Genomic DNA, 19,832 nt, shown 5'->3' with positions numbered 1-19,832 from the left:
TACAAGCAGTGACAATGTTCTCAGCTAGAAGATAAACTTGTGTGTGTTGGTGTGTCTATGTAAGGAGAGGGGCATTCCCCAAGATATTTGGTCTAACACCGAACTGGAGTTACAGTAAAAAAACCCCAGTAGAGTTATTTATAACCTACATCCCAGAGAGTGAGTGCTTTCTTCAGCTGTGGCTAGGAAAAGGCCAGAGCTGCTTTAAACCCAAGCTTCTAAAACCATGTTAACTCACTTTCTTCTCTCTGTTCCTGTTGCCAGGTCTTGAGAGGTATGTGCCACAAAATTTTATTTATTTTTTAACTGTCTGATCTTAGGACTGAGCGCAAGCACCAGTCCTTTTTGTACAAGGCCATTTCAGAACAGGCTATCCATCATAAGAAGTCTGGACTCGCCGATACAGTTTGGTTTTTGGCTACAACAAAAGGGGCAAATGAGCTGATGTGCTGTAACCTGAAGTCAGATTACAACCCATCAACTCCAGGCATTAATCTCAAAGATCTTAGGTCTTTGATCAAAAACACCCCAAGTTCTCCTTATACTAGCCTTTGCATATGCTCAGATTTGCGCCTTGCAGCTCTCCAACACCAACTCTCTTAACAAGAGGCTGGTAACTATTGCTATTTGCCATCAAGTTGGCTGAGGTGAAATCCAGTCAACCTTAAGGGCTCATCTCTGGGTTTGGTAAAATCCTACCCGGTGGTAGGTCTGCTTTATTTCAAGATGTCCTGGGAAAAGAAGTGGTAATGTGTGGATGTACAAAAGTGTAAGATTCTAATGAACTAGGGAATTCAGGCATTGTGCAGGTCTTGGCTTTTTCCTTCCAAGTACGTAGGAAGTAGAAGATATCCCAGTTAGCTTTCCTATATGCTCCAACATTGAAAGGGTCAATGTTTCAAGTTTGCACAGCTAAACTCAATGTGCTTTACTAGCTGGAGAAGAAATGTTGGGGGGAGGGAGGACAACAGTAAATTAGCCAAGGTTCTTCACAGCTACTTCACTTTGCTTTCAACTTTGCTGCCAGATTATGCAACTCAGCTTTTAAGATTCTTTCTCTTTTCAATAACACAACTCTTTATTAGTGTGTGTTTTAGCCTCCAAGTTTTGGTGGAAGCAGGTTACAATCTTAGTTTCATTTTACTATCCAATAAATGTTTCCATAAAAAGTACAGTGAAAAGTATGATCCAAGATACAGATCTCTAAACATGAGATCCACACTTTGATCATGGTAATTCTTTCATGCTCAAAGGGTTCTCTTTTTTTTTTAAATAAATGCCAGTATATATAAATACTGCATTTAGGTGATTTGTAGTACTTTTATAGCCCTAGATATCAGCATATATGATGGAGTAAGCCACTAATTAAATGCATCACACAGGTTTATTGCTCCATGCTAACTATTAGAATAGTTCTTCACACAAATTTGAGAGGACACAGTAAAGACCCAAAATGATTTACCAAATATACCCAACTTTGAAAGTCTTGCTGACAGGCAACTTCAAGAGACAGAGATCTATATTAGTGAGCCCCTTAAAATAAATCAGAGACGATATCTCATCAGTAGGCATGTAATGAATAAACAAAAGTATGCTGTGAAGATTCACGGACTGATTGTAACTACGGAAAGCTATTGAATTAAATAGAAAACAGTAATACACCAGCATAATAGGTTTGGAAAGGTCAACTTTTTTTAATAACTGCTCTTCTCTCCAGGTTATGTCATGCAGTTACAAAGTAGTTAGAAAAAAAGCATGAGTTTCTGGGAGGGACTAGTTGTCTTTTAAAAAAAACATTCATATTCATTACATAAATAACATCTGGCACTTCAAGGGGACTCCACTGGACAAAAGCCTTACACTTTAAAAACTGTGCTTGATCCAATATTGTGTTGAGGTCCATTTTGTTGTCCTCCAGTATGTTCAAAACTTTCAAGACCTCCTGATGATAAAAAAAAGAGGCTGTGTGTGTTAAGACAGTGGATTAAGTTCATAGCAGCATTCTAGCTCCTCTGTAGTTTGGCCAAGGATTTCTGGGTTCACTTTCACTTTAGTTGTTCACTGAGGCAGTATCTAATTTTCAGAAAGCCTCTGAAAGGAAAAGACTAAAAAAGAATTCCAAAAAACCTAAGTATGATTGCTTTACCAAATTCAGACTATCCCTTTTTTTAAAAAAAAAAAAAAGAAAACAATCTATAGTCAGAATAGTTATGTAGATACTTGATTAAAAACATAACTAGAGTTGCTCGATAGTTTCAGCTTATAAAAATATTAGTCTGCCACCTCTACATACTTCATGGTGATAGTCAAGCTAGCTTGAACAAGCAATAAAAGGCAGTCCTATAACAGCAGCACAGTTAAAGAATAAACATTGCCCAAAGATAATCAGGCCTGAAGCTTTACTACAAATAAAAATTAGACTTCTATCAAAGTTAATCCCTGCTGGAGGCCCATTCTTCCTTTGACAATGCCACAGCATTGATCATACAAGGCCTTACTGAAAGTGCCAAAGCCAAAATTACATCATTAAACAAAAGTGCATGAAGTAATAATGAGCTAAGTGCTCATTTAGTACAGTATCTGATCTGAAGTCTGAGAAGTGGCTCAGGTGGCAAGACCACTCTTCCATACGTAGAATGTACCATTTTGTTTTGTAGGCGAAATACCCAGAATGGCCCCCACAAGCGCAGATGAACTGTTATCTTCAGATGCATACTTGTATACAATTTCCTAATCCATGGGTTTTTATTGTAAAAAAAGACTAGTTTGGACTGAAACTAATTGAGAATAGAATCCACTATAATGTCAGAAGAAAAGAAAATTTTGTGGTTACATGTAAACTTGTGATAAGCTTTTTCAAGAAGAGGGTACATTAATGGCGAGAGGGATGGGATACAATAAGGAGCGATAATGGCCTATTTATGTGAAGGTCAGGCCAGCCTCATTGTACACTTTGAAGACTTTCTCAATTGCATTGACATAGGCAGCTGTTCTCAGGTCCAGACCCAGGTTGTACTTCATGGCAGTACGCATGATTTGCTGAAACGGAAAAGGTTACATGTGATTTCTGCAAGTTTCTCCATAGGAACTACACTAGATTTTGCTTAGAGGATCTAGGTTAGGAGTAGAAAAGCTGCTAGATTGGTATCAGAGCTCAGATCCTTTAAGGATCGAGTCTAAAATTCCCTGATTCCCCTTAAAACTGAGATCTGAAAGGCTCTTTCCCAGGTTACTATATTGCTTCTTTTCAGGTCTTGGATTCGCATGTACCTAAGATACAGGGAGAGACAAGATGTCTCAACTAGTCGTTGCCCCACTAATTAGAAATACTGCATAAAGGGGTTAATCTAAAACTGCTGATGGCAAAGTAAAACACTCTTAGGTATGTGTCCCAGACTAGTCAGGTACAAAGGGACAACTAAAAAAGTTTCTAATTACTACAGCTTCTACTAGAAAATACTTCCTGATTACGTGTATGAGTCTCTCATGTTTACTATACTCAGATAAAGTTGGGCATCCTTGCACAGAGCAGAAATACCTCATACTCACAGTGACTTCCATTATTGTGAACTGCTTATCTACTCCTTTAATTGCAAAGAAATTCTGTACCCCACATTCAAAACTGTCGCAAAACCATGTAAGTTTTTTCCTGTAAGTACATTTACTAATGCAGTATTTACCCGGGCAGAACGCTCCATTGTATAAGCCAGCCCAGAGTGGACAATGTCTTTCTCGGACGCGCCCTGCAACAACAGGAAATAAAAATCAGAGTTTAATTCAAAACACAAAAAGGTGGTAGTCATATATTAGGGACAATGACATGTTGGATTCCCATAATTACTGAGGTCTGCTCGCTCATTTTCTGCTAATAACTAGTGTAAGAAACTAAATCACCTTCACTGTGTTACTTGAAGAGCTAATTATGGTCAACTCAATTCTAAAACCTCAGATGTAAGCACTGGAATCTTTTATATGCCTAGCTTCTACACGCATGATGCTTGCCTTTTTTATTGATGTTGTAACTACTGCTTTCAGCCTTCAAAACACACAGTAAATGTTAAACAAAAAAGCTGCCAAGAGTTAATAACCTAGAGAAACTACTTCCAATTGTTTTGAAGATGATCAGGTTTTAGGATAGGCATGGATCCCCAGTTCATATATTCAATACTGTATTAGCCCTGAGCAACTCCACAATAACTTTGTTCCCATTAAAATTTAAATACACAGAATGATAAATAATTGAAGCTACTCAGTCATTCTAATTTAGGCTATCACCTTCAATGTTTCATCACTATGACTGTTGTAACTGACTAACAATTTGAGACCTGGCTTCACAAAATACATGCTTTTCCTCTAATACCAATTTGGGCTGGATGTAGAAATTACTAGGCCAGTTTCTACAGCTTGTGTTTACAAGATCACCGTAATCATGTTAAGCCACAGAACCTATCTACTGTGCTATTCATTCAGCCTAACATTTATGAAAGTGCTAGCATCATACTGGAGCAGGCTAAAGTCTCTTTCCATCACCTGACAGTGGCACAAGTTTACATGCACTTCCCCCAATTTCTTCCTGAGGAAGCATGGTTTAATGTTTTTCACATCTCACTGGATTGTTTCCCCCAGTCATTTGTCCCATCTCACCCTGAACTTGTGTTAAAAAACAAAACGACCAAACCTTTTAGCTCCTATACATCCCTTGGCAGGGTATTCCACATTGTAACTGTCTGCTGTGCTAAGAACATCCCCATTCTTCATTCTGTTCCTCACTCCGCTGGTTTTGACAGTGCCTCCTTCACCCTTCCTGCCAGTGAACAATCTATCCTTATCCATCCATTTTCACACCACTCGGTCTATGGATTACTGTTGCTACCCTAGGTAGACCTCGGTTAGGCCATTGTTCCATGTATGAGAAGCTTCTGCATCTTTGATTATTCTTGTGATCTTTCTCTGAACTTTCTTCATATCTACAATGTTTTAAGATACAGAGAGCTCACCTGCATGCAGGCTTCAGATGGCAGACACACTCTGGGTTAATACTGTGGCATCGTTACTCAGTCTTTTTTCCCTTCAGAACAATCTCTTAACACCGAGTTTGCTTTTTGATTTCTATGGATTTCTAAGCTTATGTTTTGTCATCCCCTCCAGATCTTCCATTTGAATGCAAATAGATGAGCTCATAACCCTTAATTTTAGAAGAAAATTTCCCCACCATGTATTGCCACACATTAGACAATGAGTTTTAGCTGACATTTCTTTGCTCATTAATTCAGTCCTAAAAGAACATTCTACATTTTTCAGTCAACTCTCGCCTATATTACAGAAACAGCATACCAAACTGTTTGTGGTGTGGGATCTTGTTGAAAGTTGTTTGGAAATCTGTGCAAACTATATCAACGAGATCTCAAAAACTAATTCTGGTAATGTTTAAGGTAGGATTTCCCACTACAAAACCTCTGTAGACGTTGATAGCTAGGGTTCAAAGAAATTATGGAATCTATATATTTATCAGGTTAGCCAGCAGAAATATCAAGTATTTCATAGCAAATAAAAGCATGAGGAAAAAAACCGCAGGTTTTTAAGTTTTCCTTACTGGCCTGCAAAAAAAGAATCATTCCCTACACCCTCCCCAGTAAAAAGAACTCACACAGTTTGCCTAAACAATTGGAGATAACCTGTTGCTCTCAAAAACTCTGAATGGCAACACGCAATCTAACAGTAGTTACAAATAGAAAATGCATCTGTATTAAAACTGTAGCTTTTAAGCAATATTGGAGGTATTTTGCATGGGCTCAAGTAAAAGAAAGAAAAAATTGCTTACTTCCAGTATTCTTAAGCAGTTCAGATCATTTGCTAGCTTTATTTGTTTGGCCATTAGGCCAACTATGACTAATGCCTTGCCTGGGGCAAAAACCTCTGCAACAGCTACAACGGTAAAATTTAGATTGCAGTTATAATATCAGAGTACAGCTACAGTAACAGTAAAAGAAATGCAACAGCAACAACTTACCGATATCCTATCTTGAAATTCTGCTGTAGGCACAACTGGAATAGTTCCACCGTGTTTCCCAAATTTTCTTTCCAAGCTTTCCTGGACAGACACTAGAGAGGAAGAAAAAGCAGAGGCAAGGTAATGGACAAGGAAAGGAATGTGCTCCCTAACAAGAGAGATGACTCCAGGACTTTCAGCATTCAATAGCATGAAATGCAGAATACAGGGGCTGAGGGCAAAGTGAGTCATCTTATTTTTGTTTTCTAAGAAAAGGGGGAAATGTTGATTTATCTGTTTTTACAGGTGAATCCCTCCAATATTAGCAGCAATATTGCTACAGTACAGTCACATGGCAAGTGACTGTGGACTTACTGATCCCACTTCACTAAACTCATAAAGCCGATAGAGCAATCTGGATTAATTTTCCTAACTTGATAGATAGCATTAGACAAAATATTTCCCAAAGTTAAAACAATCAATTATCTCTAATTGCACTTTGCATACACACTACTTCCTATGAAAGAAGCACAATGTGGAATTTTATTTTTTTTCTTTAAGGCATGAGAAGCGCTTTGGTATTCGGAATTGATATTTATTTCATCTTAATTCTTGTAATTTAATTAGTAAGATTTCAAAAACAACATTACAGAGTGTTTCAGATGACACAATCTTTAAGTTAAGAAAGGGATTTAAATTAGAATTGCCATAACCCTCAACCACTTTAGAAACACCTTGAAAGGTATCATTTACGAGAAAATGTTATAGTAAAAAACATTTAGATGTATGTTTTGTCAAGTCCTGTGTCCTGAAATTTTCATATTTTCTACAGAGTACTGTTTAAAATGGAGCGATATCCTGCAGTTCTTCTCCATTAAGCTTTCTCTCTCCATGTAATTGGTATTCTGGCCCTGGAGCTGCAGGCCATAAGCAGATTTCTACAGCACCTGTACCAATCACATTATTGTCCTTTATAGAAAATCTCTATCTACAGAACAATGTTACCCACTCAAACTTTGAATACTTCTCAAATACCAAGAGTACAGCTGAAAGACATTTATTAAGAAGTAATAAATATTTCACATAAGTGCTCTAAGTTTAGTATTTTCACAAAACTGAGGAAAGCATCACTTTATGAATTAAAAGATAACTGAAAAAGTACGCATTTAACTTAAGTCACTAGAGTTCAAGTCAATTAACCTATCAAATCTTTCCTACTCTTCAGTATGCAGCAATAATAGACTTGTGAGAAATTAAGGTGAATTTAAAATAGTTTTGTATTCATTTCTCCCACAGGTGGTGATTGCTAGTTCAATCTATCAATTAAACAGTGAAAGTGGAACTGAGCACTTACTGAGCAAGTGGTAGTTTGAATCCCTTTCATATTTAAAAGTCAAGCGGCCATAGCTGACGTGGTTCAAGTTTTTCAGCCACTCAAAATAGGACACTGTTACACCGCCAGCGTTCAGGTAAAGATCCTGCACAGAAATAGTAAATGGATTGAATTGTTACCATGGGACGAAGACAGCTCTATTGTATTAAGGAAAAGCAAGCGCAAGTGTTATGTACAAAGTACTAGTTTAAACTACAGTACAGAAGACAATCCAGTTCTGTTATTCTTGCATGACAATCCTTATCCTCTTCTGCAGCCCAGGGATAATTTTTACTGATTTAGAGGACTTGACATTAGAACACGTGAAGTTCAGGTGTGCTTGACTGACCACTTTTTTTTATTTTAGTACAAGTTTTTAATTAAGAAAGTTAAAACATTCTTAGGCCATCTTAGTGAGTAAAGGCTGAAGATCAGCCGCTCTTTCAGCAGCATCACTCGATCAGGGCACCCTTTCTCTGGGAAAAGGATATCATTATACGTAAATACGTCTTACTCTTTCAAATTATCACTATAGACAATATTTGTGCTATACAATCTACGATACACAGTTCTGTCAGCGCATCACCCAGAGACACAATGTTTACAAATAGATTGGCCAGTGTATTTACTCTGCCTTCTTCCTTTGCTTAGCGGGCTATTTAGTTGAGCAAACGTCAGCCAATACTCCGAAATGCAAAACTACAGATTTAAGAACTAATTGCGCATTGTTCTCTCTTCTGAATAGATAGCCTTCATTTAATAGTTATCTTTGGTCATTTACAGTTGCAGTGTAAGTAATTACTACCAATCTTAAGCAACATTGACACCCATTTCCCAGATATCAGTTAAAAACCACTTCATGAAAAGGATCGGCTATTAATAAAAACCTTCAATAAATAACATCTTGCTACAATTTACAGAAATATTACCCTTCTACTGAAAATCAAAAGTCATAATAGAATCTTACAGGGATAACCATGATATTCCGCTCCAAGAAGATTTTGTCAGCTTCAGGAGTCGTAGGCCCATTGGCACCTTCAGCAATAATCTGAAAGGAATCACAGCAGAGTAAATCAGAGGTATATTTTAGTTTCCATCCATGCTAATTATTGAATACCAGTATTTAAACAGGCCTTCTCCACTTTTCATTTGCATTTGAGCTCTCCGACTTACTTTTGCTTTAACCTTGTGAGCATTGGCCTTAGTCAACTGCTTCTCGCTGGCAGCGGGGATAAGAATGTCACAGTCTGTTTCCAGAATGCTGCCCTCAAGTGTCTGTGCTTTAGGGAAGCCCATGATTGTCCCGTGTTGCTGTTTGAAGAAAACAAACCAGGAGGTTTTTAGTGTGTGTGTGTACTTGTTTGGCTTACTTGCCCTCTTCTAACTTTCAAAAAAGAAAGAAGGGAGCAGCAACAGTAATAGACAAACAGCACATAACATAATTCCTATCTTTACTTAGCTTAGGCATAAAAAGGAAGCTACAAAACTTGGATAACAGTCCAAGTTGCCATGATTGAGGCATAAGTGCTCTCTGGCCAAAGACACTGATAACCATTTGGGCTCTGGAGCATTTAGTTATTTTGAGAAAGGGGTGATGATGACATTCAAATGCTACCTTTGCAAAAGAAGACACATCGATTAAGCCCCTTAAAAACCCTAAGTGGGAAATCGTGTTTTAGTGCCTGTGAACTGTTCCCTCAAGGCTGCTTCGCTTGGAAACTGAAAGACCATACCCAGTTTTCATTATAAACCACATATTCAAGTCACGCTGCCACACAGGCTTTCATTTTTTCAGAAACATCCCATTGGTAAGAAGCAGCAGAAGTGCACTTTGAAGTCTTAAATGCCACATGCTCCTGATTCTCCATCAGGAATCCTTTAGGAACCTCCTTGCCCTGGTTCCTTGATACATCCTTCCTAGTTTAGTCATAAGAAAGGCAAAATAATCACCAATACAATTCTGAAACCAAAGTAAGCCTGCACACATGCAAGCCTTGCCATTTTTCTGAGAGTCGGGTCAAAGGGTAAAAGAAGAACAACGTTATGAACCAAACAGAGAGCAAAGCGACAAGATCAGTTAGTGCTAACCACCTGCACTCATACTGGGGCTAAGGAGAAAGCTGGAAGAATCAACACTCCTAAGCTATTTTGTAAGTACTAATTGCAGCCTGATTTTAAAAATCACAAATTAACACTAGTCTACAGTCATCCTATGTGCTTGCAAAGCTGACAAAAATTAAATTATTTCCGCTCAGGAGCTAAGTTTCATACCAATTTGTAATCTTCTAGTTCCTTTGGGTCAATCCCATCAGGATTCCAGATAGAACCATTAAACTCTCCGACAGCAACGCACTTTGCTCCAAAACGATGCAAATATCTCATAGAATGCAAGCCCACATTACCAAATCCCTGAAGGCGGAAAGAGAAAGGGAAAAGTAGTTAACCCTTAAGTGAAAATGATGATTACTGCTAAGGTTTCTATAAATTTGAACAGCTTTAAATAGTTCTTAATCCATTGGCATATCTTGGCATTAGATGATGTGTATAGGAGAGACGGAAAAAATCTACGTGTTCTGTTCTAGTCTGAATACCACTGTAGAAATTATGCATTGTAGCCAGCAATGTACAGTTGTGCTAAATGTTTTATACTGGAAATACAGAAGGGAAGCATAAACACTACTATGAAAGTGTCGAAACTATGATATTTATCAACACAGAAACATTATACTTATCTATTTTATAACTGACGCTGTCTTAGAGGGGTTCATGGATTTTTGTATGACTACTCAAAGGTTTGACTAACATTTGCATGCCAAGAAACACTCCCATTTAATTTGGACAAGGGAGGCTTACAAGTGTAAAACCCACCCTACAATGGAAAGCATTAAACAAGAACATCGTTACTTCTTCACATTAAAACATACAACCTAATAGGAAGCTATGTAATTTCTAACACATTTCTGAAGTGGTCCTGTACAAAACAGATTGCCTAAATTTAAATTTAGATAATCTTTTATTTAATTAGCATCTTTTACATCCTCACTGGTGTAGAAAACCTAATTCCAGGCCGTTATTTAACATTCTGGAAGTAAAGGAACACATGTGGTAGACCAAAAGGTCACATGACCCATATCAAAAGTTTATAGTAAGATTATATGCTGGGAAAAAGCTGAATGTTAAATTCCTGTATAACAGCTCCAATTACATTTAGGATTTTTGTTTATATATTAGAAGCAAACTTCAATACAGTAGTTTGTCATGCATTAGGTCTCTTTGTAATGCTGTAACCTTATTTTTGTAGAAAAATCTTCAGCTATTCTTATGGCCGTATTTTCAGTCTAAGTTACGCTTAAGTGCCTGTTGGTTAGCCCTCTGCCAGGCATGAACATGCCAAAGTGCAGGGAGAAGAGTGTGCTGCTGGGTCCGTGCAGGGCAAAGATGTTTGTTTCAGCCCACTGGTTAACTAGAGGACAACTTGGAGGTTACAATTACTCTGCTACTGCAAACAACCAGTGCATTGGTACTAAAACCAACAAAACAAAGTAATCCCTCAAGTTAACATACTGTTCAAAGCTGAACAGACAAGTTCTTTCTTTGAAATTTTAGGAATGATAATGCATATTACTGAATATCAAACTCCTTCAAAAATCAACTATATAAATCCTGAAGTCTTACGAACACCAACAACGTACGTTTAACCCTACATATTTAGAATAAGGTACTGGTTTCTACTTTTCCAATTGCTCATTCCATAGCGGAACAAGAACATAACCCCCAATTCCTTCTCTCTCTAAATTTTTTTTATTACAAAACAGTGCAATGAGTTTTGTGTAGGCAGCACCATTGTCACAGCTCATTGAAAAGTGTGCAATGCGTTAGTTTAAAGAACTCCTGTAATAGTATTTCACTTTTTTCTTTGCAGCCTATGTTTATAAAGACTAGAGATGTGGCTCTGTGCCTGGCCTGTAGAGTGCAATTGAAAGTTCAGTTTTTATAAAACAGTCCAAAATAAAGGGCACCTATGTTGCTTGAGAAGTGTTTCTGAAGTTAGAGACTAAAGGTTAACTTGGAAGTCGTAAAACCCTAACAGGATTTATTGCTACAGCCCTTTTTAAAAACAGCTCTACTGGAAGTTTGTTTACTGCTTTTTCCCTGCAGTCAAAGGAAAAAAGTTACCTGAACAGCAAATGTTTTATCCCCAAATCCGGGAGTCATTCCTAATATACTCATATATGATGCTTCATTGATGAAATTTTCAATTCCGTGGAAAAGACCACGACCAGTTGCAGATATACGTCCGTGGATCCCACCCTGGCTGATGGGTTTACCAGTTACACATGCATGTGCGTTTATATCCTGTAAAACAGTGAAGGACTTGTGAGCTATAGAATTAATCAAACAGCTGGAACAAGAAGTTTTGTACATTTTAGAGATAAGTGAAAACACGAATCATAAGAGTCAGAACATGATATAGTTTATATACATTTAGTCTGTAAAGATGATTTCCTTCCTGACTTTGTCTGAACACCTCAGAAGTACTCTAGTAGATGGCAGGAAAGTTGCATAATGCAATATTGGATATGCTCTGTAATTTTTTGTTGTATTTAAGTGTACATGTTAACTTCAGTCTGTGGTTAATTAATTACGGTGACATCCATGTAGCACTGTTAGCAACGAGCAGGCCTTTAACAAATCATAAAGCTTTGAGGGACATGTTTCTCAAAATAATCTCCTATTACAGCCATAATTTCCATCATTATTCTTGACTTTTTAATCTTTTAAAGGGCTTAAGATGTATCCTTGGACTGGTTTTTAATCATCTTTAAACAGGCTTTAGTGTTCCTTTATACCAAATTCAATTATTTTGAAACAACAATACAGGCCTAATACCTTTCTGTTGTTGATCTCAGAGGAAAATCTATAGTAAGAAGGTATTATGGGAAAAGTTAGATAAGTATTTACTACTTTTATTCAGAAAGGCAATATATACAATCATGCCTCTGTTGTTAATTTGGTGGCAGTAAAATTAGTTTCTCCATATGCTAGACACTCGCCAAGATAAAATAGACCATTTAAAACCAGAGTTAATTTTTCAAATTGAAATTAGTAAGTTGAAAAAACTTCTTCCAAACTAGACACTGTTTGGGAGTCCCTCTTCTGTCACCACTGGTTCCCATGCTCCCACACCCTGGGAACAGTCACACAGTGGCTTGGCATCCAACACAAGTGAAAGAGTAGGGATGAAAGGCAATCCACTGAAATGAGTCTGCCAGCAGCCGGATGGGTTTCTGTTCCACCAACCACAAATTCGCTGGGAGGCTCCCTCCTTTCCATCACTTGTGCCAAATGCATTTGCATGCCTGTGGCGTGAGCACAAGATGCTTGGTGAGAGGAAGGAAAGGAGCAGACAAAAGTAAGTGGAGGCCGAATGGCAGGAGATGACTAGAGCCATGATGGAAACAAATCCTATTTATTATTTGAAAATGATAGTGAGTTAACTATAGAAAGCAAAAGAAAACCCCTCTTTAATAACAATAAAAGTGATGCTGGGCTCACCACAAAATTCTTATTTCAGTTTCCCAAAATGTAGCTGCATTGCTCTCATTAAGCTGTATGCTCCCTCTGGTGGCATATCGACCATAAACAAGATCTGTGGTGGTGTTTTGCTAGGAACAACTTGGCCCGGCATTTTGATGTATTTTTAGGTTTTCATTCTGTTTCAGACTGAAACTACATTATAGCCTTCATGCATTTACAAAGGAGGAAGTATGTTTTATAAATACTTCCAAAGAAATACAGCCTCCCACCGTACATAAGTATGTATTTATTAAAGTCCCTTCACGTGTCCCAAAAGTCAGTTGGATGTGTCAGGAAGTCCAGAAGAGTGGAAAGGATGAATTTAATCAAAAACTTTAGCCATATATAATTCAGTAATCCAGCAACTTACGATGGATTTTCTGGAACAGTTAACACAGTAGTTATTAAAGACTTGCATGGTTTGGCAAGAAAACAGAGCGTGAGGTGAGGGCAGGTCCGGGTCGTTTTGAAACACATAGAAACCACAGTCGGTGTCAAAGTCCTAAAACCTCTGGTTTTAAGTCTATTAAAAAAATGTTTAACGCATCTTGCGACAAAAAGAAAGACTATGGCTTTTAATGAGAAGCTTGTAAAACGGCTTATGGCATTAAAGACTTCTATATCAGTAATAATAGTCGATGAACTTAGCTGGCAAAGTTCAGACACTGAACTTTTGCTTGTTTCTTAACCCATTTCCATGCTGCAATAATATTCTCCTTGTCTTTCCAGCTTCCTGTCTCTGTATGTTAGGTTCCAAGCAGGCTTCCCCTATCTGTTTTTATCTGTTATTTGGCTTTTCCTTTCCACTGCAAGCTCCCTGAACACATCTGTGTGCAACCACACTGACTCATCAGGTCTGCAGATTTCTCACCGAAGAGTTATCTTTTCACTCAATTGAACATAGACCCTTGCATAGCTTCCATCTGTTTTCTGAATTGTGGTTTAGTTTTAGTTTTTTTCAGTGGTCGTTTTCTTTTCTTAGTTCCCTTCCCTCCTTCCCCCACGGTCACATTTATATATCTGGTGGTTCCTTATCACCTTTATTTTTGTTCTTGGTGTATCAACCAGATAGTTATCTGAAACATCTTCCTCTACAAACTGGTTTTGATAGGTTATTCCACTTTTTGCAGCCTCGTCAGAGTTGCCCCTTCCTTCTCCACACCTGGTCATTCTCCACCATAGCTCATAAGTTCCAATATGGCTACCATTCTCTCTTCCACATAAAACGAAGCAAACCAGCAAAATTAAGTAAACTGATTTAATTGTTGTCCTTATTTCAATTTTTTAATTCCCTTTTCAGAGAAATGTACCTAAATCCTCTCTCTTTTTTTTTTTTATTCTTTAAGAATAAGATACTGCCATGCAGAGAGTGCCTAGGAATAAGAGAAGCTGTTGTAGTGTAATTCAAATTGTATTTTTATCCTCGGTAGTTGTTGGTTTGTCTTCTTTTGTTACTGAAGCATGTGTATGTGTAGGACTATACAACAAGCTCAGATGACAAAGTGGAAAGAGTAAGTAATTCAGCCATTTAAAAATCTTTTCCTGTATGAGTGTTTAGTTTTCCACCTATTAAAAACCCTGAAGCTTCTGTATAAAACTGTATGGGAACTATTAACAGATACAGTAAATCTTAAAGGAGGTCATGTGCTGTGAGCCTTCTGTGTCAGTCGTAATACAGCAATGCTGTTGCACCACTGAGAAATACACATTTTAGTGAAATGAGTTAAATGTTATAACTTAAAATGTTATTGTTAAAATGTTATGACTGAGGGAGCAAGTTGCCATTGTGCATGCTAATGTATTTTTGAAGTCATAATTTTGGGGTTTTTGTCAGGTTTACAGTTTTAAATAGAATATTTGTGTTTACATACACAAATAACAAAAAGCAAGTAATGTTTTATACTGATATCCCTATCTAACAGACAGCTCTGTCTAAAAGTGATTTAAAGTCAACTAATCGGCATGCCATAGCCTACTCCCCAAGCATTCCTTCCCTCCTCCCCATCCCTAAGATACCTTAGACTGTATTTCAGATCTAGAAGAACCTGTGCCATCGTCCCCTCCTATTTTTAAAGGCATCGGACAGCACAAGACAAGTATTCTGCTAAAAGGCTGTCTCAGGAAGCCAGGCACGTCTTGAACAGACATGCCAAAGAGAAATACATGTTGGCTGGCTCTAATGCCTTATTACTGGGAGCGCACACCCTGCTCTGTTTCTCAGGAACTATTGGAAGGGACTGCAGACAGTGAAAAGTCTTTTCAACTCAAAAGGAGCAGGGACAGGCAAACATGTGAAACCTTAGCATATCAACACACTAATACAAAGCTATGGCAAGATTCTGTAGCAAAGCATGCCTTGCTGGAGTAGCGGAAACAACGTCTGAAAGAGAAACTAGAAGGTTTGGGTAGCATGGACAGTAGGGCCCTAAGAAATAAGTTATCTGTAATATATTTTCCTTTTGTCCTGTCAAAAGTATACAACAGAAGTGCTTGGTCTACAGTCACGTTTTTGGTAGAGCCAAAACAGGTACAAATAACCCCAGCAACATATGAACAAAGTGCAAATTAAGGGCTATAATTAAAAACTAATTTTTAAAAACTTGATTTTTTTATTGCCTTCTGGGCAATAAATTGTATCAGTTTTACATTTTGGAGACTTTGATTAAGTTTACACTGCTGATTACTTGCTACTTTTAGGGGACCCCAGACAACTTTAATACTTCTACAGATTATATGAATAGTGCAAACTTAATTTACATGGTGTCTTGAATGCACAAAACCAGAGCATTTATTTAATAACTCTTGTAAATTCAGTAGTCCGAAACAAAGATTTCAGTACCTTAAGGCTATACCAAATATTATGAACTAATTGTTTAACAACTTTAAATTAGTAATTATAGCACTAATGAAAAACAGAGGGAAATGGTAAAAAAAATAGAAATCAATTTTAGATTAAGTACGAGACCTTTAAAAAATGTGTATTTTCTTTTTGCTGAACAGTTGCAATCAGTATTGTCTCAAACTTAATTTAAGCCTAGTATAAAAAGATTAACCTTAAGGCTATTTTTCCTCAGCTGCACCCTAAAAACCTCACACCGATTAAGTTATTACAGTTTGCAAGAGTATATTTAGGTCCACGTAATTAAATAAAATTATATGGTTAAGCAGCACAGTAATAAATTTCTAGATAAAAGGATTTCTGTAAAGACCTAGAAAGCTTTTATACTTGAAAGCCCCTGCTCGAAACTTACATAGTGTCCTATGGTACTGGCATAGGTGTCGGCAATCCAGGACATCTCCCTCTCCCCTGTGCTCATATCAGGAGCAGGCACATCAACACCAGGTCCTGTTGGCAACAGTGAAAACAGCTTTTAAGGATTGAACATGAATAGTTATCTTCAACCATTATTCCCTTGGGAACTATGCAGGGCTTGGCAGAGAAGAACTGTTTTCCTGTTTAATCCTCAATTTATTATGCAATCAACAGATTCTTCTGGATTCAGTTGAGTTTTAGATGCTGTATCATGCATTTATACAATACTGTCAAGACCTCCAACCTTTCACGCAAGGCAGTCAGTAAAATGAACGTCAGTTTGTCAAAAAAAAAAAAAAAATTCAGAGTAAGATAATGCAGCAAAACCATATTTACAGTTTTATTTTTTTGTCAATTGTTGCTGTAACAACAGGAAGGGTGATATCTAGGTATGATTTCTACATACCATGATATTAATAAGGGCTTTTTGCATTAGAATTTCCTCTTTGTTTCTGTGTGAGTTTAAAAATTGAAAATATAGGCAGTTCCTAGTCATTGCACTGTAGCACATACATTCGATTTTACACCTCACTTCAAGAAAGAGACATTACATCTTTCTTGATGAAATAAAGCTTTAAAAGAACTTTCACACATCTGTTGTAATAAAAGCAAATTCTGTCTGTTTTTAATAGATAACTAAAAATAGCATTTGCCCAACCTATTTAAGATCAGAGGGACTCGCTCAGCAAGATTTTAAATGCAACTTTGCCTCTACTCATTTTTTTTTCCTAATTATTTTTAAAAGGTTTGTGAAAGCTACCTAGAACCAACCATAGAGCCAAAAAGGAAGACAAATTTAATTAAACCATTTTAATTGTCACTGAACTAACCATCACTATAGCTGGCTTAGTGTATAGTACTCCCCTAGTCACATGTCACATAAATAAGCGTGTTTATACAGAACTTAATTTATATGAGAAATGCTCTGTCTGAAAGAGCAGATAACAAACACTGGCTGAAGAGCAAGAAAATGCAGATAAATGGATATGCATTCCCAGGGGTATTCAGACATCAGGAACACATGACAGACCTTTAACTAGTTACAGGCCTTATTATTCAGTTGAGTAAGAACCTCCTCCAGGTAAAGATCCTCCATTTAATTACAAGTCCAGCTAGTAATATTCAGCTTTCTCCAGAAGAGACTTCCAGATAGAAACTCCAGACAGCAAGCTATCAGAACAACTCAGGATTGAGAGTCTGAATGAAACACCAACTAACATTAGACCTGAGGTTCTGTTACAACAGGCTCCTATGCTTCTTGCCTATGCTTCTTTTGCAGCCTGTGGTTGCCATGGGTGAAGCCATCAACTTTCTCTGGGGTAGATTTTCTATTTCCTTCCTCTGTTTCCTCAGATAGCTACCAAAAGCCTCAACTGAGACCACAGGCAACAGTAACAGTGAAGAGCTTGATATTAGAGGTCAAAATTGCAACAAACTTGGCCACAATTTTATAATCTACCTCAAAGAGAAATGTGATCCATTTTGGATCCTACGAGCTCAGCTTTTGGGGCTCTTCATAGCAGAACAGCCACCAGAAAAAAGTTAAGACACAGTTCCCTTTAAAATGCACTAAGATGCAATGACTCAATTCGTTGTGGCTCTTTGCTGAAAGTTCTATACCCAAATTATTTACAGCTCTCAAAAATATGGTTATTTTAAGGATACTAACTAGTGGACGCTGCCAGTGCACAGTAAGTCAGATTCCTAAATTTTAATAGTAAAATTGCACAACATACCAATAAAGCCTTTTTTTGCCAGCTCCATGGTAAACCTTCTTGTGATCTTTTCCAATTCATTGTCCTATAGAGAAAATGCAATAAATATCACAAGAAATCATTAGTGTTTATGAATATTTGCTAGAACTTATGCCCAAACATAAACAAATGCCCTTTTCTTTTAGAAGAAAGGATGATTCATATATTTATATGCCACTGCCTAACAGACCCTTGGTACTCAGGCAGCACAAGGAAACATTCGGCTTTCTTTCCGTACATTCTGATCCTCAAGTCAGGAGTGCGGCACAGGAAGAACCACCTGTGCTCGTGGCAGAGATTTCCAGCAAACAAATCTGATATCCTATGTGAGAGATTTATAACCAGCAACAGCAGTAGCCAGCCTGCCGGTTGTGTAATCAACACAGTAGAATGACTTCACACAAATCCTTACAGGAGTCTCCAGCTTACGATATCTGTTACGTATTCTAGTATGTCTTTCTGTACAAGTTATTTTAATTAGGGCAAGATGGCAAGCCTGCAGTAAACTTTTTATGAGCCAAGTTAGTTATTATTCACACTGGAACACTGCATAGAAAGGTTTAATGGAGCATAAAACTGTTTGTTAAAATAAACAAAAATATTAACTTTTTTCTAAGAGTAATTTAATTTAAGCCTTTATTAACAGTATCAACTTAAAAAAAAATCAGGTTCCAAATTATTGGTAGTCTTCTGACTTTAAGGAAAAAAGTAATAAATTAAATAGTTTGAAGTATTCCACCTCTGAAACACACATGTTTTAAAAATTCTTTTCCTACCTATTGCATGCACAAGCTAAATTCAGCCTTTACAGAGGCAGAAGTGGCAGGAAGTTTTAAGTGGTCAGTAATGCCCTTAGAAGAGCTTTTTTAACTGGCTGGCTTCAGTGCTGCAGGTAACTGAATTTTTATCTATGATTAAGCTTACTGTGTAGTTCTTGGGATTGATCTTGACACCAGCCTTTGCCCCACCAAATGGCACATCTACAAGAATGCAAAGGAAAATCATTTTACTTTTTCAACAAGGCAATAAAGGCAGAATGCATCAGTAATATGCGTGAGGAATTATAACTTTGATTTTAGCAGTGAATTTGCTTTTGCCACATTTAGGGCTTCACAAGCATAAGCTATAATCTCATCTAGGTACTCCTATAAAATGAGAAATCTCTCAAGCGCAGTTTGAAAATGGCCTTGAAACTCTGAAATTCATTATTTAAATTTTCTATGCTTCAAGCTCTTGTACTTGGCACTTGTAGAAACAGTAAGTTTTACCGTTTATATTTTACTGGTTTAGCGCAAAAATTTTACTTTGGAAGTCTCAAGTGAAGTGTCTCTATATACATTAATAAGTATTTTGTTTTCTTATACATAATGTGCAGATTCTCTCCAAACTCCCCTACAACTTAGCAGCCATGTATGCATTATACTTCTTTATGACCCACAGAGGAATTTTATCCTTCTCTCTCCACAGCTCCCCTACCTGAATCTTTTACAGCCTTCATCTGTTCCCCCTAAAATTAGCCCCCTCCTAATCCAAGTTTGTCATACTTTGATTTGAGTTCAAGAGCAGTACTTTTACAGGAGGGGGTAACTAGCAGAATTCTGACTTTTCAGTGAAAATGTAACTTTATTCAAAGTATTTACAGTAACAGCAGAAGGAATATGTATTATTATTATTTTGGTCACTATATATTTTTTCTCATCTTGCTACAGATTTTAATCAGAGATTAGTGTCTAAAACTTAATTTAATCCTTTAGATGCCTTTCCTGTAAACGACATCAGTACTGATTGAAATTAACGATTGTATCCTTGCTTGAAAAATTGTCACTT

General features: G+C 37.2%; 1 protein-coding gene across 1 annotated transcript in view; it reads right to left on the bottom strand.

Moving 5' to 3' along the window:
- Positions 1–1,670: 1,670 nt before the first annotated feature.
- GLUD1 (glutamate dehydrogenase 1) overlaps positions 1,671–19,832 on the bottom strand; it is a 30,612-nt gene continuing 12,450 nt past the window's right edge. Inside the window, exons 3-13 of the mRNA XM_063337653.1 lie at positions 18,930–18,985; positions 17,988–18,051; positions 16,190–16,284; positions 11,538–11,717; positions 9,633–9,770; positions 8,535–8,672; positions 8,329–8,409; positions 7,344–7,467; positions 6,011–6,102; positions 3,681–3,743; positions 1,671–3,039 (exon numbers count right to left, since the gene is read on the bottom strand). Of these exons, the coding sequence (XP_063193723.1) occupies positions 2,920–3,039; positions 3,681–3,743; positions 6,011–6,102; positions 7,344–7,467; positions 8,329–8,409; positions 8,535–8,672; positions 9,633–9,770; positions 11,538–11,717; positions 16,190–16,284; positions 17,988–18,051; positions 18,930–18,985 (1,151 nt within the window). The 3' untranslated portion in view covers positions 1,671–2,919. The remainder of the gene's footprint in view (positions 3,040–3,680; positions 3,744–6,010; positions 6,103–7,343; positions 7,468–8,328; positions 8,410–8,534; positions 8,673–9,632; positions 9,771–11,537; positions 11,718–16,189; positions 16,285–17,987; positions 18,052–18,929; positions 18,986–19,832) is intronic.

This window comes from Chroicocephalus ridibundus, chromosome 6 (genome assembly GCF_963924245.1).
Source record: "Chroicocephalus ridibundus chromosome 6, bChrRid1.1, whole genome shotgun sequence".
Taxonomy (NCBI): domain Eukaryota; kingdom Metazoa; phylum Chordata; class Aves; order Charadriiformes; family Laridae; genus Chroicocephalus; species Chroicocephalus ridibundus.
This window is presented reverse-complemented; position numbering and strand designations above follow the sequence as displayed.